This window comes from Carcharhinus amblyrhynchos, chromosome 6, assembly GCF_965287045.1.
Source record: "Carcharhinus amblyrhynchos chromosome 6, sCarAmb.v2.hapA, whole genome shotgun sequence".
In the NCBI taxonomy this organism is placed as follows: domain Eukaryota; kingdom Metazoa; phylum Chordata; class Chondrichthyes; order Carcharhiniformes; family Carcharhinidae; genus Carcharhinus; species Carcharhinus amblyrhynchos.
Genome location: NC_137329.1, coordinates 92,443,590 through 92,469,845, shown reverse-complemented (window position 1 = coordinate 92,469,845; position 26,256 = coordinate 92,443,590). Strand labels below are relative to the sequence as shown.

Genomic DNA, 26,256 nt, shown 5'->3' with positions numbered 1-26,256 from the left:
GACCCAAGCTGGGGATTGAACCTGGGTCCCTGGCACTGTGAGGCAGCAGTGCTAACCACTGTGCTACTGTTTATGTTTTCTGTTTTTACATTGAAATGACTTGTTGCAAAATATTTGTTTTACAATTTTAGATGGCGTCACTGACTGGCTCAGGAAGGAGTGGTGGGGATGGAATGGCCTTGAATAGTTCTCCACCTCCCCCTTCAGAGTGGAAACACAGGTGCTGCTCTGTTACTCAAAGTGCTATGCAGATGGTCTGTGGAGCGTTATTGTTATAACACTAGAGTTTTCCTTTCACCTTTTCATTTGGGTTAAGCAGCGGAGAATATTCTTGTAGAGCTGTTGACAATGACGTCATCACACTGGGATCCTGCTGTCACTGACTGTGTTTAATAACCCCTAACCTGCAGCAATACTGGTTTTAAAAATCTTGTTGTTGGTTCCAGATTCCATTCCACCACTCTGTATTTAAATTAAAGACAGTGTGGCTTAGAAATGCAATGTTCCCACGCCTGTGTCTCCTCTGCAAAACAGACATCTAAACATCCAGTGTGATAGATGAGGTGTGCACACTCATGATGGAATAGTAGTGCCCGCTATTGGTGAAGGCACAAAAGGGCCATTAAAGGAGACAGTACCTGAAACATGTCACAGACCCTTTGCAAATAGAAATCAGCAAACTCAAACCTGTTTGAGGCTCCCTCTGCATAGTTGGCCAGGACACAGCTGATGGTGCTCAGCAAAACATGCTCTGCACACAACCTAACCAGCATCCCTTAAAGGAACCAGTGGAGAAAGGTATGCTTTTAAATTAATGTGAAAGTGGAGCCAAGAGCTCCTCCCAGCTCCACTACAGAGTGAAACACTGTAATCAGCCTCCAACAGAGCTGATTTCTATCCACACCTGTCCCCTGGGGTGTCTGAATGCCACTCTAGCATCCCCAAATTCTATTCACTGGTGATATAGAAAATTAGCACCCGGCTGAAGGTTATGCCTGTAGCTAGTCATCAGTTTCTGTTGGACAACACACTGATCCAGGCTGCAGTACTGAGGAAGGATTAGGAATGCTGGAAGTGCCATCTTTTTGATGAGATGTTTAAACTGTACAGATAGAAAGTAATGATCCAACAGTGCCATGAGGCACTGTTATTTGGATGTTGTGGCCAAGATTCCTTTCTCAAAACAATTCCTGCAAAAAGTGAATCACATTTATCTGTGCTGTATGCGGGATCTTTCTGCCTACAAAATTGTGCTGTGTTTGCAAACATAATGAAATTATTAATTTTATGTGTAGTATCTGTGGATACTTAAGAAGTGATCAGTATTTTGTAAATGTAAACCATTTACATGTTTAGTTTGTGTAGAGGAGTATAATGCAAGAGTGAAATTAACAAGGAAGTTACAGAGGGTGTGAAAAGATATTGACATGTAAGAATCAAGGAAAACGCCAAGATATTTTATAAATACATAAAGAACAAGAGAACAACTAGAAAAGAGTAGGACTTATTGGAGACAAAAAAGATAACCTGTATGTACAGGTGGAAGATGTGGATATAGTTCTTTTTGAATGTTTTGTGCCAGTCTTAACCAAAAAAGGACAATGCAGATGTTATAGTTAAGGAGGAGTGGGAGATATTGGATGGGATAAACATAGTGAAAGTGAAAATATTAATGTGTTTAACATTTTTGAAAGATAAATTACCAGGGCCAGTTGTAAGGTAAGGGAGGCAAAAGAATAAATAGTGGAGGTTCTGATTGTCATTTTCCAATCTTCTTTGCCTAGGACTGAACCATTGTTTAAAAAAAGATTTAAGGGCTGGACTGCGTACTGAGAGGCTGGTTAGCTTAACATTCATGATGGGCAAGACATTGGATCAAAATTCTGAGCAACAATTTTTTTTTCCCTTTTCATTCACAGGTTATAAGTCGGTCCGCCTTGTGTCCAACGAGGGGCATACACGCGATGGGTCGTACTGGGGCTGCTCGTGGTTGTTCGAGATTGGCCTAGTGCTTCATGTCGTTAGTGTGTGCCTAAACTGGACCAGATACTGGGCAAGACGACAGCTCAGTGACTATCGCTGATTGCTGTGCAGACACGTGGATTTGGGCCGGTGTCTGTGGGAGTTTGCGCATTCTCCCCGTGCTTGCGTGGGTTTTCTCCGGGTGCTCCAGTTTCCTCCCACACCCTAAAGATGTATTGTTAGGCTGATTGGCAGGAATAAATTGTCCCTAAATCAGGTTCCCTCAATCTGGATGGCCATAAAACATTAGACAAGGGTTGTGGGTGGAGAGGGGGACTGGTGGTGTAGAGGTGGCGGCACGGGCTCGTTGGGCCGAAGGGCCTGTTTCCCAGGCTGTTTTTGTTCTTTGTAGTATTAATCGCCATTTGAAAAAGGATAGATTAATCAAGGCTAGTCAGGAATTTGTTGAGGGAAGGTCGTGTCTGACTAACCTGATTGGATTTTTTGAGGACGTAACAAGGAGGATCATAGAAGGTCGTAGTTGATGTGGTTTACATGCGTTTTGGTAACATCTTTGACAAGGCAAGGCAGATTAGTCAGTAAAGTAAAAGGCCATGGTTTGCAGAGGAAAGTGGCAAGTTGAATCCAAAATTTGCTCAGTGGCAGGAAACTCTGATTAGTAGTTGACTGGTGTTTTTGTGACTAGGAGCTTTCCAGTACGGTAGGAAGGATTATTTCCCTTAACAGAGAGTTCAATAACTGTGGCATAGATTTAAAGTAATTGGCAGTGGAATTAGTGGTTTTTTTGAAGCGAAATATTTTTCATTCAGAGGGTTTGTGGGGATCTGGAACTCATTTCCCGAAAGGGTGGTTGGGGGATGGTGGGGGGGGGGAGGGGGGAAGGGATGGGTGGTGCAGGAGAGTGGTGGTTGGGGAGGGTAGAGGTAAAAACCCTTGTTGAATTTAAAAAGTGCAGTAACATTTCTACATTTCTATTATCTGGCATATTGCAAATGAATTCCACATTTTCTTCCAACCAGAAGTCTCCTGATATCCAATCAGTGAGTAGCTGGGTGATTTAAGGTCTCACAGGAGGTGCAGGAGTGAGTGAATCTAGTGAACGACACCAAGGGAACATAGTGCTTTAGAACAGTGGGAGATGGAAACCAAGGCAAGGCTGAGAACAACTGGCCATGAGTTTCACAATTTGCAATTCTGTGAGAGTGGGACTGACTGAGAGCGATGAACGTAACCACTTGGCAACACGTATTAGCGCCAGATTCTGAGAGATGAGAGATATATCCAGTCAAAAGACAGAGCTTGCACAACAATTCCAGTTAAGCGACCGTGCCGGTTGGCACAATAGTAGATAGATGAAATTTTACGATACTTTGTTATGTACATGGATGTTCCTTAACCTACAAGTATAGGAACCAAGAGCTGGAAAGAAGGATTAGATGGGCCAGCATAGATACAATGGGCTGAAAGGTTTTCTTCTGTACAGTAAATTTCAGATTCTCTAATTCAAAATTAATTTATTATATCAGCATATATCAGAATGGATGTATGTTGTATACACGTTTTCATAGTTATAACAATAGTAGGGGGGTGGGTGGGTAATCGTCCAGTGCAGGCACCTTGCCAGTCAATGGCAATGTATGTCTATCAGCTCCAATGGGAAGGAAGTCTTGATCCTTGATATCAGCAGTGATCTGCTGTGAAAGCCCGAGCCCCTTGATACATAGACTGCGTAGAGGCAAAAGGCATCACGTGTCAGCACAGGCTTGCTGGGCCAAAGGGCCTGTTCCTGTGCTATATTGTTCTTTGTAGCTGCTCCCACATGTCAAGGGAACTGTTTCTGTACCTGTATATATAGAGGATCAAACCTTCTTGGAGCTGGATTCCTGCGTCCAATCTTTCTGCCCTGTGGAGACACATGTGGCCGAGGAGAAGGCAGCTGATTTGATGTTGCTTCAGTTGCTGCTGGCGCTGTTGTTGTTGATTTGTTTTCTCTTCTCTTGCTGTGCCTTGGGGAGATGGTGCTGTCATGGTAATGACACTGGATTAGCAATCCAGATGCCCAGATTAACACTCTGGGGATAGTGGAATTTAAATTCAGTTAATTGATCTGAATTGCAATCTAGCCTCAGTAACCTAGCCTTTGTGGGCGGCCCGGTGACAGCTCCAGTAACCCTTGTTCGATTCCCTGCTTAGCTTATTGTCTGCGAGGAGTTTGCACGTTCTCCCTGTGTCTGCGTGAGTTTCCTCTGGCTGCTCCACTTTCCTCCCACACTCTGAAGATCGATTATCTGCATTAAGTTGATTATCCATGCTAAATTGCCCCTTAATGTCAGGGAGATTAGCAGGGGTTACATGGGGTTGCGGGGATAGAGCCTGGGTAGGATTGTAGTTGGTGCAGGCTCAGTGGGCCAGATGGCCTTCCTCTGCATTGTAGAGATTCCATGATTCGATGATAATGGTGAGTAGGAATTTAAATTTGATTAATTAATCTGGAATTGAAATCTACCCTCGGTAATGGTGACTATGAAACTATCATCAATTTGGTTTGGTTCACTAATGTCCTTCAGGGAAGGAAATCTGCCGTCCTTACCTATGTGTGACTCCAGACCCGCAGCAATGTGTTTGACACTCAACTGCCCTCTGAGATAACTGTGCAAGCCATAAAGTTCAAGGACAATTAGGGATGGCAACAAATGCTGGCTCAGCCACCGACACTCACATCCCATGAAAGAATGAAGAGAAAAACCTTGCATCTGTGGTCAAGAACTGCTCTCATACGATGGTGAAGGCTGGCAGCAGAGAACTGCATCTCAAGGTAAATGAAGTGCAAGAGAGATGAAGAGACTTCAAGAAGTTGGCGATCCCCTGCCGAGGAATGTGGTGAGAACAACCTATCATCTGGCCATTGCTGAAGTTCCTCAGTTCCACTGAATAAATACTTCCCAGCGTGTTAGTTTCACTGAAGAAGCACTCCCCACTGTTTCACTTTCCTTGGTGAGCCTGGCAAGTTACTAGCAGTCGAGTAATAGGTCCTCTGAGGATTAAAGCCAGAATGCAGTGTGAAAGAGACACTTAATTACTTGCTGCAAAATACGATTGGTTTCTGTCAGTTGTGTAGGGATTCCCCCCTTGCCTTTAAACCTGGCTGGATGACATATTGAGATCCCAATATAATGTCACTTTGATTGGATTTAACTCCTCATGCAAGCCCAAACCTACCTCCCTTGCCTGTCAGAATTCTCCCAAAATGTTATTTGAAGATGTAGCGAAGGGGTTTCCTGTAGAAATCTGTACATGAGTCTCTATGGAGATACAGTTCGGATTATCCAAAGGAATAGTTTTCTTGCTGGAATCTTCTCCCATTTCTTCCTTCTTGAAAGAGTTGTCTCTTTACAAGGCTAGAGTTTCAGGATTGCTGGTAAAACTGTTGGTGTCTTACTTGGGCACCATTATTTACGTATGAACCATGAGTGACAGCACGGTGGCACAGTGGTTAGCACTGCTGCATCACAGCACCAGGGATTCGGATTCAATTCCAGCCTTGGGTCACTGTCTATGTGGAGTTTGCATATTCTCCCCATGTCTGTGTGGGTTTCTTCCAGGTGCTCTGGTTTTGTCTTTCAGTCCAAAGATGTGCACATTATGTTGATTGGCTATGCTAAATTGACCCTTAGTGCCAGGGGAACTAACAGGGTAAATAAGTGGGGTTACAGGGAGAGGGTCTGTTGGGATTGTGATTGTTGCAGACTTGATGGGCCAAATGGCCTCTGTCTGCACTGTAGGGATTCTTTGATTCTATTATATATACCGTGCCTTATTGCCACTTGTGTCATAGGTGGAATAAAATTAAAAATCTAATAATGAATGATCAGCAAGGATTTCAAAAGGGTAAATTTTGGGCAGCACGGTGGCACAATGGTTAGCACTGCTGCCTCACAGCACCAGGGACCTGTGTTCAATATCTGCCTCGGGTCACTGTCTGTGTGAAGTTTGCACTTTCCCCCGTGCGTACTCCGGTTTCCTCCCACAGTCCAAAGACGTTAGGTGAATTGGCCATGCTAAATTGCCCTTTAGTATCAGGGGAACTAGCAGGGTAAATACATAGGATTAATGGGATAGGGCTTGGGTGGAATTGTTCTTGGTGCAGGCTCGATGGACTGAATGGCCTCATTCTGCGCTGTAGTGTTTCCATTCTATGATTCAGTGAGAGTCTGGGCGGGTGAATCAGCTGAGAGTATCTCAGCCATCCATAACCTTATAATTCTCCAATATCTATATACACTTCCAGGAGGAGTTACGAGATAACGATGAGGGGTGGGAATTTTATCTTTTGTAATCCAGTACCTAGTACAACCTTTGCATTCTCGTTTCCACAACACCACTCCTCACCACCCCAAAACCCACCAAACCTTTGCCGCCTCTCTTCCCCCTTTCATGTGGCTGAACTTACCATTCCTCAGGATTAAAGTAGTGGCGTTCTCAGCTCGTCACGACTACTGGGCGACCTTAATAATGTTTCTCTAGAGATACAATGGGAAATCCCTAAATGATTCTCCAGCGGTACAGGAGGGGGTCTTCATGAATGTTTCTATGGCACAGAATGAGTTTTCCTTCTTGCACAAGTGTTCCTAAGTATTAAAGTATTTAAATATTCTTTAGCGAAAATATAGTTTTCCTACTCTGAGGTTAAATGTGTAGAGAATCTATATTCAGTCCTGCATGGATTGCTCAGACGTTGCACCCTACAAATAACACTGAATGTACAAAACAAACTAAAGAAAGTCTAACTACCCAGAATAACCCAGCGTGTGATTGTCAGGAGAATTTTCTTGACCAAATTTAGTCATAAAATAACTCATCTCCTTGTGTGTTTAATTTAGTTAATGGGGTACAAGTGAAAGAATAAGCCAGGAAGAAAGTTAAAAATTTTCCTAGTTCTGGGCACAGTGCCAAAGTTGAAATGTAGAGTGTCTGGAAAAATAGAATGCTGAGTATTTCACATATTTTGTTAAGGCTTCTTTGTTTGACAGACAATGGTGTCTTCCTGTTATTTTATTTCCATTGCATTGCTATGGCAATGTACTAATCCATTCAGGTATATTGTAGGGGAGTGAAAAAATGTCAGCGGTCTCCTTGGTAGGGCTTAACAACAGTAGGAACATTCTCCCTTGTAAGGTGTCCATGTGACTAGACAGGGTCTGCGATGCAACATGCAATCTCTGTGTATCTTCTCCAAGGCTTAGTTTATGTGGTGAATCCACCTTGAGCAAGGAGTATACAGCAGGAGGCATTTAGTTACAACCTTTGGTAAATGTGGCTGGGGGTGTCGGGTTAGGAGGCAAAGAAACATACCTTTCCACAGGATCAGAATTCTGGAACCCCCAGTGTTTCCGACACAAGAATTTGAGACATGGTTGCATTGGAACGCAGGCAGATTCCCAGTCAACCTCTGACTGTCCCTAAGACAATTGCCCAAATCTTCTGATCAAGAATGGAACACCTATTTCATAACCTTGACCAGACAGAAACATGCCCAGTTGCCTTCCTCTGATTTTTCTGGGCTACTCTCCAATGGAGGATCCTTCCAAACTGACTCAGCACAAGAAACCTTGGAGATATCAGTGAAGGCGATAGGTGCAGAAGGCACAACCACCAGCAGCCATATTCTGGAAAATAGAGTTTAATTGTCCCAAAGCTTTTTTGAAAAGCTACAGAGAGAAGCTGGGTGCATAAAGGGGTAGGATGGATGAGGTAAGTGGGAAAAGGTTTAGATTTGGTTAGGTAGTTGGGTGAGGGTTAAGGGATTATGTGGGAAAGATAAATGGTTGAAGGAGGATTAAGGTATTGATATTGGGTTGAGAGTTCGGGAGTTAGTGAAAGGTCAGGGGTGAGGCTTATGAGGTTAGGGGAGTAATTGGGGTTTCAGGGGGAGTTGGTGTGGTCAGGTCGAGTTGTGGTGGGTGTGGAGGGGCTGGTTGGGGGAGGTCAGTTGCACAGTCATCCAGAAGTTAGACTAGAATCTTGGGTAACTACGCACTTAAGTAAGTTGGAACTATTTAAAGTCTCTGACCCAGACTTGGAGACTTCCAAGAGGTCCAATAGTGCAACTTAAGGAGTATGTCCAGCCTAACTGTCCGGAGACTTGAAGATCTGGGCTAACGTAATGGAACCCCAAGTTTGTCACATATGACATGGTAGTGCAAAACTCTGATTAATGTAATGCACAGTGAAGCCTAATGATCAACCTGCGATAATGCTAACATTAACCAGTAAATGGAATTGTGAATGTGATCTGCAGCTCCTGTGGTACTATTTACTACTCGCCATTTACCTATTTTGGCTGTTACTCACCTTTTATATGCACCTGATATTCCTTGGAGAGAATTCCAAACTGCTGCTGATGATGCAGCCAGAGAGTAAACCCTGAGTGTGGAGAAAAATGTGTGCATACAACACGCTAACTCCTAACGAAAGTATTTCTACTCAGAGGCATGGCACAAGCAGAGGTAACAAGCTAGAATTTTCCTTTTGAGTTAGAAATCATTTCCTAATGTTTGATCCACCTCCCAAGTGCTGGTGCCTGCCCATTCTGACATTATGGTGGAGTGGTGGGAGTGGGCTGGAGTTAAGACTGCCATTTCTGAAAGCAAGCCCAAGGTAGGAATGGAAATGGATGGGTTAGACCACCTGCCTCTATTCATTGGCCCATTTTTGTGCATGACTAACATCTCTCCACCTCTCCATGCCCCAGCTTCACCCTCATGCTCCCTTTGTTACCCCTATGTTCTCTTCATTACCCCCATACTCACTTAACCAGTATCCATTATGGACAGAACTCATGAGTTCTGTAAGAACATTGGGAAATCTTTGAGGTGTTCACGAAACTGCCAAAACAAACAAACAGCAATTTAAAGACCTAAACAAAGCTTACAATCCTCTTGACACCTGTTCAACATTCCCCACTGAGCTTCATCTATTAGTGGGATTTGCAGCTCACCAAGTATTTACAATGAGATTCCATGGCACAACTGTGTCAACAAAACTTTAGAGCTGAATATGTAAAATCCTTTGAAGCAATGAGATAACTGAATCAAAGTCTCAACAGATAGCTGAACTGTCAATCAAAAAAGCCAATCATCTGCTCAGCTATTTTAAAAGCTCAACAGATGGCCGGACTATGCGTGAAGATTGAAAATAAAGCACAGGGTCCATAAAATCCTACATGTAGAAGAGCACTTTATCCAGTGGATAACCTATTCAAATTCATCTGAACACTTTCACAATGCTGGTCAATTTATTTGTCACTTATCTTTTGGCAACAAACCTCATTACCAATCATTGCATTAAAACATACTTGAATTATCATACAGCACCTCCTTATGACATACAACATCTTTTAAACCTATCTGTTGGAAGATTCCAGATTGTAAAACAGGCTTTCTCTTCTTTCAGCACCCCTCATAACTGACATGGTCCACAGCTTTCAATATCCCATGAAATACAAAATTGTAGTAGGCATCCCACTTTTTCTGCACCATCAGAATGTCAGTCGGTGTAAAGGAGGTTGCAGTTTCTGAGTTCCAATCCCCTTTGCCTCTTTCCTGCCCACTTGGTATTGGTTAAAGTCAGCAAAATCCAAAATCTAGCCCAACATGTAAAATAAATCAGTTAGTCTGATGTGAGGGTCAGTGCAATACAATGATCAGTGTGTATGATGGCCACTGAAGCTTAATGGTCAAATACCCTGTTCATTGGGGTTTTTTTAACCATTGAACTCGTACTTTATCAGAGGCTTATTTTCCTGTCTGGCGCAGTTAAAATTATAAATATGCTGCTAAATGAGCGTTCATTTTACGCCTGGTTAAGAAGATTTATGAATATTTTGTTGATTTTTTTGAGCAATGAGTACTCATATCTGATTAAAATAAATTACTCAAAATATTTATGAAGGCAGCAGCATGAGTAGTTGTGGGATTAGGAATTGCATCGGCAGAATCATGGGCTTGAATATTCTCTCCTGGGCTGGGAACGCGGATTGAGACATTCTGCAGCTCTGTAAACCCTTCCCGGGAAAGTGTCCCTAAGAAGGTTGGGTTTTTGGGGAGAGGGGTCATTGCGGGTGCCCTGGAAAGTGGCTGCTGGATGAGGGGTGGGCTGGGTAAAAGGTTGCACTGTCACCTTGCCAAGATTATGAAAATAAACAATAAAACAATGAAGAGCTCTTACCACCCTCCTACCCACATCCCACCCTGGACTCTTTGTGCTCTATCCATGCTAACATGTCTCCCCACTCATCCCCATGGCCTTTCATTGCCCCAGTGCCAACTTAATGCCAACTCAAGCCAACTCCTGTCCCCACCCAACACCATTTGCCTTTGCGTCTACCGTACCAATTTACCCAGTGTCCACAATATGCAGATCTCAGGACCCATGCTGAGATTAAATAAAGTATCTCTTGATTAATTCACTATTTTGAAAAATAACAACCATTGATAAAAATCCTTCACTCCATTTAAATTCCTTTAATCCTTTTGGAAACAAACTTTTGTATTCATAACCCTGCTTCAAGAGTGGGCTGTACTGTGGCACAGTGGTTAGCATAGCTGCCTCACAATGCTAGGGACCCAGTTCAATTCTAGCCTCAGATCAATCTGTATGGAGTTTGAATGTTTTCCCTGTGTCTGTGAGGGTTTCCTCTGGGAGCGTCGGTTTCTTCCCACACTCCAAAGATCTGCAGGTTAGGCTGATTGAGCATGCTAAATTACCCCTTAGCGTCAGAGAGACTAGTAGGATAAATGGGGATTATGGGGATAGAGCCTGAGAGGGACTGTTGTTGGCGCAATGGGAAAATGGCTTCCTTCTGCATTGCAGGGATTATATGTAATAGTTTATAACTACATGGAACTGTCAATCAAACTGAAATGACAGGCACCCTGCTGTGATAATGAAAGGTTGTAAAAGTAGTCATGCAGCTCTAATCCCATAATGATAATTCTTGGGTTTATGCCCACAGACAGATTGAAATAATTTTTTTTAAGTACTGAAAATGTCAAGTTCTTTTGACACTTCCAATGGATCTGACAATTCCAGTGAGTTTATGCACATTCGTGTTGAATTTTAACAATCCCAAAGAGCAGCTTTCCTGTCCCAGAAGTGCTCAGGACCACATCCAAAAGGATACTATAAAGAACAAAGAAAGAACAAAGAACAAAAACAGCCCGGGAAACAGGCCCTTCGGCCCAACGAGCCTGCGCCACCATTTTAACATTACCAGTCCCACCTGGAGTGTGGGAGGAAACCGGAGCACCCGGAGAAAACCCATGCAAGCACGGGGAGAATGCATAAACTCCCACAGACATTGGCCCAAATCCATGTGTCTGCACAGCAAACAGTGATAGTCACTGAGTTGTCGTGTTGCCCAACATTTTTCTTGTGGTCTTAGTCAGAGCAGGAGCCATACCAAGCTGTGATACAACCAGAAAGAATGCTTTCTATGGTGCATCTGTAAAAGTTGGTGAGAGTTGTAGCTGACATGCCAAATTTCCTTAGTCTTCTGAGAATGTAGAGGTGTTGGTGGGCTTTCTTAACTATAGTACACTGCCTTTCTAACCCAGTATTAACAATCCCACTGCCTTCCTAATCCAGTATTAACAATCCCACTGCCTTCCTTATCCAGTATTAACAATCCCACTGCCTTCCTAATCCAGTATTAACAATCCCACTGCCTTTCTAATCCAGTATTAACAATCCCGCTGCCTTCCTAATCCAGTATTAACAATCCCACTGCCTTCCTAATCCAGTGTTAACAATCCCGCTGCCTTTCTAACCCAGTATTAACAATCCCGCTGCCTTTCTAACCCAGTATTAACAATCCCACTGCCTTTCTAACCCAGTATTAACAATCCCACTGCCTTTCTAATCCAGTATTAACAATCCCACTGCCTTCCTAATCCAGTATTAACAATCCCACTGCCTTTCTAATCCAGTATTAACAATCCCACTGCCTTTCTAATCCAGTATTAACAATCCCACTGCCTTCCTAACCCAGTATTAACAATCCCACTGCCTTCCTAATCCAGTATTAACAATCCCACTGCCTTTCTAACCCAGTATTAACAATCCCACTGCCTTTCTAATCCAGTATTAACAATCCCACTGCCTTCCTAATCCAGTATTAACAATCCCACTGCCTTCCTAATCCGGTATTAACAATCCCACTGCCTTCCTAATCCAGTATTAACAATCCCACTGCCTTCCTAATCCGGTATTAACAATCCCACTGCCTTCCTAATCCAGTATTAACAATCCCACTGCCTTTCTAATCCAGTATTAACAATCCCACTGCCTTTCTAATCCAGTATTAACAATCCCACTGCCTTCCTAATCCAGTATTAACAATCCCACTGCCTTTCTAACCCAGTATTAACAATCCCACTGCCTTCCTAATCCGGTATTAACAATCCCGCTGCCTTCCTAATCCGGTATTAACAATCCCGCTGCCTCCCTTATCCAGTGTTAACAATCCCGCTGCCTTCCTAATCCAGTATTAACAATCCCACTGCCTTCCTAACCCAGTATTAACAATCCCACTGCCTTCCTAACCCAGTATTAACAATCCCACTGCCTTCCTAATCCAGTATTAACAATCCCACTGCCTTCCTAACCCAGTATTAAGAACAAAGAACCTCTCCAAAAGCCCTGGCACCTTTAGGTCATCTCCTACTTGGTCCAAATGTGCATCTCCTGTTTTAGACATACCCCAACTAGCCAAAATCAGATCTGACTGAGGCAGATGGACATGCACTTCAACATGTACAGCTGCTGCCGTGAAACCAGATGCATAAATTAGAACCCAGCCCTATTCCAAGCCTGTGAAGATAGCAGGAGCTGTGTTCAGAGGTATGACTTCCAGATCTGGGCCTTTGCCACCATTTTCACAAAGGCAGAGAGCATCTGTGTGAAAATTCAGGCCATGATCATTAACCCAGGGACATGCCGGAATATAGAGTGTATCCTCCTGGATCTCTGATTCAGTTATTTGTTCTGAATATTAATAGTGAAAATTATCTCGGCAGCCAAAATCTCAATTGTGAACCTATCACAATCATGCCTAATTGTGTTCTCACCTGAAATATTATGCATACATTTCCCAGAAGGGGGGTCAGTTTACAGCAGTCAGGGTTAGCTTCCTGAATGATGTTACATTCCTTATCTCAGAGCTGTTGAAAGCAATGTTAGACCCCAAGATCCAGTTGAACTAGGTTAACCCGGCATAGACCAAGGATCATACCTGGGGCCTTGGCAGTGCATTGTATGGAAAATTATAATGTACTTACTGGAAAGCCTTCATCCTTCTTTGTGCAGACAATTCCATTGCAAATCAGTTTTTCAGTGTAGCCATTCAGGATGGAGGACAGTTAATTGCTGGAACCAGGGACTCACTTACACTTTTTGCTTATTCTTAGTGACCAGCTTTATGGGAGGAGCTGTTTCAAAGTGTGGTACATAGGAACAGGGATAGATTGCTTAGCCCCTTGAATCTATTCTGTGGAACAAAGTTCTTGATCCTTACATAATGCATCTCTGCAAGAAATGTTAATTGCAGCATCATATGGCTTATCTATCAATGATCATCATAACAGTAAAATGTGCTTTATAACCTCACAGAGGAATCGGACAACGTGTGGAAGCAAAGCACACTGTAGAAATGGTGCATGGACATTTGTCACTGCCTCTGGAACACTCTAGATTAGAATGTGTGGTTTCTAATGTATCTAATGGCAGACTTGATGGGCCAAAGTGCCCCTTCTGCAATGTATGATTCTGTGATTCTATGGAACAAAGAGTTGTTGGATAGGGAATGGGTATGGGAAATCTTGTTCACTCCCTTCCATCCAACCCATTATTGCAATTAGTTAAACCATATTTATCACAAGATTATTAATAATGGCCATAGTAATCATAGGCCTGACTGAGTTATTATATTTTATACCCTTTCACAGGTGAAGGAACATGCCTTTTACCAACACAATGACATCCAATAAGACAACGGTGTTAAGCTGGACAACAACCACCTGTAACTCAAAGTCCACTGACTGGTGAGCAAAATCTGCCATTGAACCACATAGAGCTGGGGCCATCTCAGTTTAGTGACTTGCATGTCTTATAAATGGGATTATGTCATAAGACAGTGAGGTGTCAGACCACAATTGTTAAAATGTTGTATGCTGAAAAATTGATGAAATCTCAGTTACTGTAACCACTGGGGATGAAACTTGTCCTGGTTGATAAAATAGGCTGTAGGGACTAGTTAGGTTGTTTCACCCTCTACTGCTTAAAACCGCTGTGGAAAAGATATTTGAGCGAGGTGTGAAAAAGATTGAGCAAGGAGGGAATATGACTCATTTTACTTAGCACTAAAAGTTAAAATTACCTCCATTGAGTTCATGGGTTATGGCTGAAATCTCTGGCATTATTTGCAAGCAAGTTAATTAAGAAATTGTACTTTGTAGCTTCAGTTATTTCTGCTCCTGCAGAGCTAACCAATGCGTTGTAAGTGGCTATTTCTTTATGCAGTTTGTTTAGATGTCACGAAGAGTTTGCATGGAAGGGTTCATGATTTTGGATGTGTGCATGTATATAAAAACTACATTCTGGATATCCACTGGCAGATTTCCTGTGATATCATCCATAATGAGTCAGGAATTAGGGTGTTTTGGAGAAGGGAAGTTGGTGGGGAGGTCAATGGTTTGAATGATGGAATTTGAAAAGAAGTTTGCAATAGTTTCTAAATTATTTTGACGAATAAATTATTAGTGTCTTCCTTAGTGCACCCAGATGGTAAAACCATTGAGAATATATTGGAGAGTGAGGTTTCAAATCTCGAGATTTTCCAGTCAGTATTATTTTTAGGCCCATGTGAACCATTCCTTTCAGGTGGGAAAATACCAGGTTGAGACCACTCAGTTTAGTCATTGTTTGCATAAATAATGACATTCCCTTGGAGCATAGTGTATTTATGTGCACTTGTGTGTTAATTATATTGCTAGAAAGTCTTCGTGGCATTGTCACTAAGTTGAATTATGTTATTTTTTATACGGACACCAGTTGTATCCTGAGTAATGCACAATGTTGAGGTGCTAATTGTTGGTAAATACAAATTCTGATCATCAGCAGTTTAATTCTTCTACGATCAGAGAATTTAACAAATTGCAGAGTGTCAGCTCCAAGTCCACCATACCCTGTAACTTTTATTTTGCTTTGCCATTATTTTAAGATTGTTTTACATCTGTAGCAGTGTATCACATATAATGGAATGTTTAGTGTACCATTTCTTTGTATAGGTAATATATAAGTCAAAAAATACAAAAACATTATATTCATATTATTATTGAATAATAGAAGGTCTCCTATGATGTAGATAGATTTATAGAATCCCCACAATACAGAAGGAAGCCATTGAGCCTATTGAGACTGTACTGACCACATCCTACCCCGGCCCTACACCCGTAACCTCACATATTTACCCTTCTAATCCTCCTGACATGAGGGTCAATTTAGCGTGGCCAATCAACCTAACACACATATCCTTGAACTGTGGGAGGAAACCAGAGCTCCCAGAGGAAACCCATGCAGACACAGGGAGAATGTGTGAACTCCACACAGACAGTGAATTGAGGCTGGAATTGAACTGGTGCTGGTGCTGTGAGGCAGCAGTGCTAACCACTGTGTCGCCCAAAAGTACCTGTATTATAGTATAGCAATCTGGTATGACGTTGGAATGTTGAATATACTGTACACATTTCATTCAGTCATACTAGTTTCCTCCCACAATCTGAAAGACATGTACAAAGTCCATGGCCTGGAGTGCATTTTCTAATGTTTACTTCAAGAATATTTTGAGATCTCTTATGGACACTTGAGGCAAGATTTTGTGAACACAGATGGGCACAAATCCCATAATAGCCACTAAATCTCACGAGAGCACCGTAACGAGATAGTGAGGTCTCATTTAGAGTCATGGAGGTTTACAGCATGGAAATATGCCCTTCAGCCCAACTATGTTCTTTGAGATCTTCCCCAACCTCCCCGCCGGCAATGTAATCACGTTCACGTCCAGAAAGGGCATGAACCTGATTTGCATGAAATTAAATCAATTTAAATATTATTAACAGGCTCAATACGACATTGTCCAGCCCCATCGAATGCTCCCCCCTGATGATGTAACGTCATGCCGGCACAGTTCTCTACTGGTTTTTGAAAACAAGATGATCACACTGGGGTGCTGAACTGCCTGGAGGCCTGGGGGTTAAGGCCGAGGCTGGGCATTGCCGGTGACATGATGACATCAGGGCGGGGATGGGTGGGTGAGGAAAGAAGGGCTGAGTGGCCCCCAATACTTCCATGATTGATGGGTGTCAAAACGAAGCTTGTGGGAAGGGGGTCCTTCATGGCCGTGGAAGGGTGGGAAAGAGTCTACTGTTTTGGCAAAAGGGCGCTCCGTTCTCTGTGGAACTGGCCTTGCTGCCTCCGTCAGGCCCCGCTCAGCCAGAGTGATGCGCAAACCATGCCCCGAGTTTTGTTTGACAATATCTGGAGATCTGATGAGAACATCTACTCTGTTTGTGGAGAGAAGCATACTGGTTTTCAGTCAGAACCTGATACTTTGCAATTTGTTGGAAAATTCCACCCTTCTATTCTTGCTTGCTAATCAATATTGGCTAGAATTTGTGACTTGACACTTGTCCCTTATTTTAGTTTCTAGCCAAGAGTTAATTTTATACACATTCTACTTTTCCTTCTGTCTTAGTTAAACTAAAACAACTTTCCAATATCAAACAATTATTTCATGTGCCACAATTTTCTCAGACTAGCAACTCCTTTTGTAATTTGTTTTATATCCATTCCCACTTGACACATATATCTGACATGCTTAAATTAACACTGCAATGAAATTTCATGTGAAAATCTTCAAGTTGCTATACTCCAGTGTCTGGGTACACTGAGGGAGAATTTAGCATGACCAATGCACCTAACTAGCACATCTTTCAGATTGTGGTGGGAAACCAGTCTGACTAAATTAAATGTGTACAGTACAATCAACATTCCAACGTCATACCAGATTGCTATGCTATAATGCAAGTACTTTTGGGCAGCACAGTGGTTAGCACTGCTGCCTCACAACACCAGGGACCTGAATTCAATTCCAGCCTCGAGTTACTGTCTGTGTGGAGTTCGCACATTCTCCCTGTATCTGTGTGGGTTTCCTCTGGGAGTTCTGGTTTCCCCCCACAGTTCAAAGATGTGCGTGTTATATTGATTGGCCAAGCTAAATTGACCCTCGTGTCAGGAGGATTAGAAGGGTAAATATGGGGGGGGTGTTACGGGGATAGGGCCTGGGTAGGATGTGGTTGGTACAGTCTCGATGAGCTGAATGGCCTCCTTCTCACATTATTAATCAGTGCAGGGAACAGAATCCTCACCCAGATTTCCTTGCTGTTATAAATAGTGGTGTATTTGCTGTGGAAGGAAGAGACAAGTGTTCTCTGGTTGATTATCACAAACCTTTTTTTGGTGAATGATTTTTGTAACCAAATTAATCAGAAATGATAATTCGGATCTGGTTCTAGAAGCTCAGCCAATGGGGAAGGTAACTGGAGTGGCATTAGAATTTGGGACACGATCAGTTGCAACCCTGATGTGATTGACTGAAGGAATCATAGAATCCCTACGGTGCAGAAGGAGACCATTCAGCCCATCGAGCCTGTGCTGATAACAGTCTCACCCAGGCCCTAATCCCATAAACCCATGTATTTACCTGGCTAATTCCCCTGACACTAAGGGGCAATTTAGCAAGGCCAATCCACCTTTCCTACACATGTTTGGAACACAGGAGGAAACCCACGTAGACATGGGGAGAACATGCAAACTTCACACAGTTACTTGAGACCGGAATTGAACCAGAGCCCCTGGCACTATAAGGCAGCAGCACTAACCGCTGTGTCACTGTGCTGCCCCAATCACCTAATTATTAGATTGGTTAAAAGGATGCTGGAATCACACAATCCTCTTTTCAATGTATGTAATTTTATTGTTAGATGTGTAACAAAGCTGAATCCACTGGCAACAACAGGTGTGTTCTACCCATCAGAGAATGTGTTATTATTTTAAATAAATAGGCCCAAATCATCCCAGCATCGAAATAATTCCAGTCGACACTAATCACTGGAAAAAATACATGTTTGCCTGCTAGCACTTCTTACTTCCAAACTTCTGATGCTGTATGTTCCCTAAAGCCTCCATCTTACGAAACCAGGCAGGCCTCAACACCGTGCAACAGACGTCAAGCCGTGCCCCCTTCTTTATGGTGCTAGCTGTCGTATCCTGGGAAGTAAGTCTGACTGTCCCAAAGCTTGTGTTAATTTTGCTATTTCCAGCTGTTTCACAGTAGAAAATGGACTTTTCAGTATCTGCAATTATTAAATATCCTGTGGCTGGCATTTCTAAATCACATTATTCTTTGATTGAACAGGCTGAGACTGAGGGGAAAAATCGTAGGCTTCAGATTGCCTGGAGCTATGAACCCTCAAATCTGCTCAGCCTCGCACTACTGACAGTGCTAATATTCCTGTACTGTCCAAGGTGCAGGATGGGGTAAACACTGTGTGGGAGGGAGGTGGGTGGAGGAGTGGTTGAACATTGTTGTGGTTTCTTTAGTGCTTTGACAACCCAGCTGATCTACTTGAGGTTTCCCTGATTTTATACCTGCTATGAAAAAGAACTATTATGTAAATCTGTATAAAGGAAGCAAGGTGCAGACAGACCACTTCTGTGCAGTTCTGGCCAATCACTGAACAATCCGGGCAGAATGAAATGGCAATCGGAAGTATAAACTTCCCACCTAAGTATCCGGGATATGCTGATGTCGGGAATTCTGAGGGGTCATAGAAACCCTACAGTGCAGAAGGAGGCCATTTGACCCATCAGGTCTATTTCGACAACAATCCCACCCCAGGCCCTATCCCCATTACCCCACATATTTATCCTGCTAATCCCGTTAACCTATGCATCCCAGGACACTAAGGGACAATTTAGCATGGCCAATACACCTAACCCGCATATCTTTGGAGTCTGGGAGGAAACTGGAGCACCCAGAGGAAACCCATGCAGACATGGGGAGAATGTGCAAACTCCACACAGCCAGTCACCCAAGCCAGGAATTGATCCCAAGTTTCTGGAGTTGTAAGGCAGCAGTGCTAACCACTGTGTCATTGTACTGCCCATGTAACCTTTGGGGTATCTCCAGTCTCTGACTATCTACAGACTGGAAGCTGTGGACCAATACTTCAAGGAGTTGTAGGCTTTAAAATGTTTAAAGATATGATATTCAGTGAAATGTACCTTTCGACTTCATGCCTTCATTAATCCAGGAATTTTCAGCAGATTTGGGGCCTTTTAGAAACAGGGAACATCAGAGGTGAAAAATAAATCAAAGTTTTTACGGAAATTGGAGAAAAAATAATTATGCTTTCAAAAAAGACCTGTGTGTAAAATGTTTCTGATTATTCTTTGTATGTATGAGTGTAAAAGGTGAAAGTATTGCACTAGGATTTCCTACAGTAGTCCAACAGATTCCTTGCCAATTAAGGCAAAATTATAGAATCATTGAATTCCTACAGTACAAAAGGAGGCCTTTCAGCCTATCAAGCCTGCACCAACAACAATCCCATTCATGCTCTATCCCTTAGCCCCATGTATTTACCCTTCTAATCACCCTGAAACTAAGGGGCAATTTAGCAAGGCCAATCCACCTTTCCTGTGCATCTTTGGATTGTGGGAGGAAACTAGAGCACCCAGAGGAAACCCACGGAGACACAGGAAGAACTTGCAAACTCCACACAGACCCAAGGCCAGAATCAAATCCGGTACTGTGAGGCAGCAATGCTAACCACTGTGCCACTGTGGAATAAATAGAAAAAACAGTGATTATTGGCAGATTATCAAATGCTGGAAACTAATGGGGGAAGGAGGAATGTCTGTAAAATTTGAAATCTTAGAACCCTACATGTCTTCCACAGCTGGCTTTCCCACAGGCTGCCTCTCATTCTGTTTATTAATCTTCAATCTCATGTTAAAGTTGTATTGGAGTTTGCTTATCAAACCCCTTTCTCATGTGGGTGTTTATCATTGAACAACTTCAACTCTTGAACAGTGCAGTTTGCTCCGAGAGTTGGGCATTTCTATGTTTGGATTGGATGTATATTTCCTTCAATATCAGCAGAAGTTTGCTGATTGAAAATCTGAATTTCTGTTTTTGTTGATGTACCCATCTGCAGAAATCACCATGGAAACATGATCCCCACACAAACACTGAGATTACCAGAGCAGTCATTATCTGTACACATCAAGTTTCAGGAACACATCTGGCTGTGTGTTTTTTTTAACCACCTACTGTCCCTTTTTGCAATTTATCATCTTTTTCCACCCTTCTCAATCAGTTGCATAACTAATTACATGACTGAGAAAGTGGCATTTGCGGTTGTAAATGTGGCAGTATGTTACAAGAGCATTTAAGTTAAATTGTTAAGTTAGTAATGTGATTGCCTGGGGCTGTCCAAACCTCCTTGCAGAGGTTGTTGGCATCTCTGAGATATTCAGTGAGGTACTGTTTATTCAAAGTGTTTAGCTTAAGTAGAGATCTCCTCAGATCAATCAGTGACCTTTCAGGCTAACCACACAATATGGCTGTGGTTTAGGACCCACATTTAGAGAAATATGCAGCAAAGATCTGAGAAACAGCTGTATTTTCATTCAGTCCTATTCAGTACACTCTGTTGTTTTGCTTTTTGTTAAAATGTCTAAAGTCATCCATATTTCAGTCCTTTGCCCAGTCTGCCATTTTTGAATGCAGCGTTACAGCGAGTAATAGTGGTCTGTGATATTCATCCCAACTTTCCAATCCAATCCCAAGGGCTAGCTTTGTTCCCTACAATGTCTGTTTCAGCGCCTTTCTGAGAGTAGCGATCTGATTCAGCCTTTGCTCGAGTTGGATTGCCGTCAAACTTTTTTGAAGTAACAGGAGAAAGTGAATGTGGTGCCTTATTTGAGAGAGCACTGCAGCAGTAAAAGCTGTTTAAAAATATATAAATCATTAAAATTGTAGGCCTGCTGAGCAATTTATTGATTTTATATAGATATATGACTGAGGTCAAGTTGACTTTTCCCTCCAGAGAGCTCTTACTATCCAGTGATCCAGTTCAAACTCATTGACAGGTTCTGGTTGCAGAGTCTCGTTCTTCATTTCTTTGTACTTGCTGAGCTAAACTCTAGGCAAGTTTGCAGTGGAATGGGTGTAACATGCACGGACAGGAATGTGATGAGGGGCAAACTGATTAATTTAACAAACTGAATCCAGCATTGAAACCAAAGAACTTGCTCAGGAGCAGGGAAATGCGAGGGACCGAATGGAGCACTTTGTGACATTCTCTTCTGGGGAAATCTGACAATCTGGTCACATCTGACTTTAATTCAGGGCTATGACAGGTGAGTAAAGAATAGAAAATCATGAGCGTGCAGGTAGCCAGTGCTATTTATACAGCTTATCGGCTGCACCTCTGTTGGGAGGAGGTCAGGGGGCAGTCTCTGCTGCCACTTAAAGACAATCTAAGCCTCCTTATTGGATGGTTGCAGACAGGAAGGAGAAAGAAGATGAAATAGTTTTAGATTGGATACCGAGGTTTTCTGATGCCTCTTTTTAGAGGTCTTATTCCAGCCTGCGGTTGGAAGGAGGGAGATCCCTGGTCGGTCTTGTCCCTGATATGGAAATGCCGGCGTTGGACTGCAGTAAACACAGTAAGAAGTCTCACAACATCAGGTTAAAGTCCAGCAGATTTATTTGGCAGCACTAGCTTTTGGAGCCTGAAGAAGGAGGTTGAGGCTCCGAAAGCTTGTGCTGCCAAATAAATCTGTTGGACTTTAACCTGGTGTTGTGAGATTTCCTGCCGGCCTTGTCCCACCAGCAGAGTTGGTGGCGTAACGGTTTTGTCAGGAGAGAGTGGGTCTTGGAGTGTGTGACATTGACTCCAGACCCCATGAAGCCTCACAGCATTCAGTCGTAAACAAGCAACAAATTCTTCCAAATAAAGGGTGTGACTATGAGTACCAACAAAGGCCCTAGTTGTTTCTGTCTTTTTGTGGGATATGTGGAACATTGTTCCGGTTCTACTTGGGCTTCCTCCCACAATTGTTTTTCCACTACGTTGATGACTGTATTGGTGTCGCTTCCTTTTCTCATCCGGAAATGAAAATTTCATCAATTTTGCTTTCAATTTCTTTTCTAAAGGTTTATTTATTAGTGCCAGAACTGCAATGAAGTGGCTATGAAAATCCCCTAGTAGCCACACTCTGGCGCCTGTTCAGGTACACTGAGGGAGAATTTAGCGTGGCAGTGCACCTAACCAGCACGTCTTGTGGACTGTGGGAGGAAATTGGAGCACCTGGAGGAAACCCACGCAGACACAGGCAGAGTGGGCAGACTCCGCACTGACAGTAACCCAAGCCGGGAATCGAACCTGGGTCCCTGGCGCTGTGAGGCGGCAATGCTAACAACTGTGCTACTGTTCTGCCCCACCCTTCCCCCTTCTCTCACCTTTACACAGTCCATCTATGGCATCTTCCTTCCTTGGCCTCTCTTGTCTCCATTTCTGGGATATTATCTACTAATATTCATCACAAGCCCATCGACTCCCACAGCTATCTCAACTACACTTTTTTACATCCTGCTTCCTTCCAACTGCTACTACATCCCTGCTGCATCTGTTCTGATGATGTTACCTTCCACCTTGACACTTCGACATACATTTTCCTTTTTTTGTATTCATTCGTGGGGCATGGGCATTGCTGGCTGGCCAGCATTATTGCCCATCCCTAGTTACCCTTAAGAAGGTGGTGGTGAGCTGCCTTCTTGAATTCCTGAGTCCATGTGTTGAGGATTGACCCACAATGCTGTTAGGGAGGGAATTTAAGGATTTTGACCCAGCAACTGCGGAAGAATGGCGGTATATTTCCAAGTCGGGATGGTGAGTGGCTTGCAGGTGGTGGTGTTCCCATGTATCTGTTGCCCTTGTTCTTCGAGAAGGAAATGATCGTGGGTTTGGAAGATACTGTCTAAGGATCTTTGATGAATTTCTGCAGTGCATCTTGTAGATAGTACACACTGCATCGGTGTTGAAGGGAATGGATTTTTGTGGATGTGGTGCCGATCAACTGGGCTGCTTTGTCTTGGATAGTGTCAAGCTTCTTGAGTATTGTTGGAGTTGCAAGTGGGGAGTATTCTATCACATCCCTGCCTTGGTGGGCAGACTTTGGGGAGTCAGGAGGTGAGTTACTCGCTGCAGTATTCCTAGCCCCTGACCTGCTCTTACAGCCACTGTGTTTATGTGGTGAGTCCAGTTGAGTTTCTGGTCAATGGTAACCCCAAGGCTGTTGACAGTGGGGGATTCAGAATGGTAACACCATTGAATGTCAAGGGGTGGTGGTTAGAGTGTCTTCTATTGGTGATGGTCATTGCCTGACATTTGTGTGGTGCAAATGGTACATGCAACTTGTCAGCCCAAGCCTGGATATTGTCCAGATCTCGTAGCATTTGAACATGAACAGCTTCAGTACCTGAGGAGTCACAAATGGTGCTGAACATTGCAATCATCGGAGAACATGCCCACTTCTGACCTTTTGATGGAGGGAAGGTGATTGATGAAGCAGCTAAAGATTGTTGGGCTGAGGACACTATCCTGAGGGACTCCTCCTGAGATGTTCTGGAGCTGAGATGACTGACCCTCCACAACACGGCCATCTTCCTATGTACCAGGATGACTCCAACCAGCGGAGAGTTTGCCCCGATACCCATTGATTCCGGTTTTGCTCGGGCTCCTTGATGCCACATTCAGTCAAATGCGACCTTGATGTCAAGGGCTGTCATTCTCACTTCACCTCTGGAATTCAGCTTTTTTTGTCCATGTTTGAACCAAGGTTGTAAGGAGGTCAGGAGCTGAGTGACCCTGGCAAAAGCCAAACTGGGTAAAGCTGAGCAGGTTATTGCTGAGCAGGTCCTGCTTGATAGCACTGTTGATGACCCCTTCCATCACTTCACTGATGATCGAGAGTAGACTGATTGGGTGGTAATTAGCTGGGCTGGATTTGTCTTGTTTTTTGTGTACAGGACATATATGGGCAATTTTCCACATTGTCAGGTAGATGCCAGTGGTGTAACAGCACTGGAAGAGCTTGGCCAGGGGAGTGGCAAGTTCCGGAGCACAAGTCTTCAGTACTATTGCAGAAATGTTACCAGGACCCATTGCCTTTGCAATATCCATTACTTCCAACTGTTTCTTGATATCATGTGGAGTGAATCGAATTGGTTGGAGACTGGCATCACTGGAGGAGGCTGAGATGGATCATCCACTCGGCACTTCTGACTGAAGATTGCTGCGAATACTTCAGCCATCTTTTGCACTGATGTTTTGGGTTCTCCATCATTGAGGATTGGGATATTTGTGGAGCCTCCTCCTCCAGCAAGTTGTTTAATTGTCAGCCACCATTCACGACTGGGTGTGGTAGAACTGCGGATATGTCTGGTTGATTGTGGGGTCACTTAGCTCTATCGCTTTTTGCCATTTGGCATGCAAGTCAATCTGTTTGGTAGCTTCATCAGGTTGACACCTCATTTTTAGGTATGTCTGCTGCTGCTCTTGGCATGTCCTCCTGCACTCTCCATTGATCCTCTTCTGAAATGAAGATTCCCACCCTGTCCCACAACTGTGGTTGACAGGGCGCTCAGCCATGCCCAATCTAGTTCCAATTCCACCAACTCCAGCATGATGTCATCACTAAACATATCATCCCCTTCCCCCCCTCCATCAGCATCCCAAAGGGAGTATTCTTGTTGTAACACCCTGGTCCACTCCTCTATCATGCCCAACACCACCTCCCCTTCCCACGGCACGCAATCGCAGGAGGTGTAACACCTGCCCCTTTACCCCTTTTCTCCCCCCTATCCAAAGCCCCAAACACTCCTCCCAGATAAAGCAGTGATTTACTTTACTTCTTTCAAGTTAGTCTACTGTATTCATTGCTCACAATGCAGTCTCCTCTACCCTGGGGAGACAAAATGCAGAACGGGTGACCACTTTGCGGAACACTCTGCTCAGTCCACAAAGAACCTTCCAGATGCTTGCTGTTTCTATTCTCCATCTTGCTCTTGTGCTCACATTCCTGTCCTCTGCTGCTGCAGTATTCCAGAGGAACAGCATCTCATCCTCTGCTTGGGCACTTTACAGCCTTGTGGATTCAGCATTGAATTCAACAACTTATGGCCATGAACTCTGTCCTCCATTCTGAATTTCCTTTTCCCCAAATGCCAGTTTGTATTTTGTTTTTATGTTTTTGCTTTCAGACAGTGCTGACCTTTATTCTGGTATTAACACATATTCTGGACCAATGCTTTGTATCTTTACCACTACCATTACCATTCTCTTTGCCTGTTTTTCAATGACATATTTAATCTCCCAGCTCTCTAAACTATTCCTGATGTTCCCTTTCATTCCACTTGATGTCCCTCACCCATTTTTTTGAACACTATCACTTTCCTACATCTCTTTAGTTCTGAAGAAGAGTCATACCATTAACTCTGTTTCTCTCTCCACAGATTGCTGCCAGACCTGCTGAGTTTATCAAGCACTTTCTGCTTTTATTTCAGGCAAAACCTCTCTATACTTACTGGGGAGCCCTAACCAAAATAGTGCGCACTGCATGGCTAAGACTGGGCCATATATATATATATGAATTTAAATAACCGAATAGAAAGAACAAAGCAAAGTACGTTGCAGGAACAGGCCTTTCTGCCCTCCGAGCCTGTGCCAGTCATGATACCTGAACGACATCAAAAATACCTACTGCCTTTACTTGGCCTGTATCCCTCTATTCCCTCCCTATTTATGTACCCATTTTGTAAGATTCCCTTCAAGAATTTACCAGAGGATTTATTGTACTTCTCAGCTGTAGCCCCAGAGATTACCAACCTGAATGATGCTACAGAGATTTGCAGTGTCTCAAGCAGGAACTGATTGACTTGCACTACTGTGTGCCTCTGTGTTCTGGCCTGTCCTCTCTTTGTTTAAATGCTGGGAAGGTCATCAGGATCCTGCAAAGAGAGTATAAAAAGAGCACCCTAACTGCACTTTCCCACAGTGCTTATGTTTTCCGTTGAGGCTTGCCAGC

At 43.3% G+C, this 26,256-nt stretch overlaps 1 protein-coding gene across 6 annotated transcripts in view; it reads left to right on the top strand.

The window, feature by feature from the left end:
• Positions 1 to 26,256, top strand: part of LOC145344107 (DENN domain-containing protein 2A-like) — a 110,998-nt gene that overhangs the window by 37,124 nt on the left and 47,618 nt on the right. For all 6 annotated transcript variants that reach the window (XM_080190958.1, XM_080190954.1, XM_080190955.1 and 3 more), the window contains one exon: positions 13,986 to 14,081. In XM_080190958.1, the coding sequence (XP_080047084.1) occupies positions 13,996 to 14,081 (86 nt within the window). In that variant the 5' untranslated portion in view covers positions 13,986 to 13,995. The remainder of the gene's footprint in view (positions 1 to 13,985; positions 14,082 to 26,256) is intronic.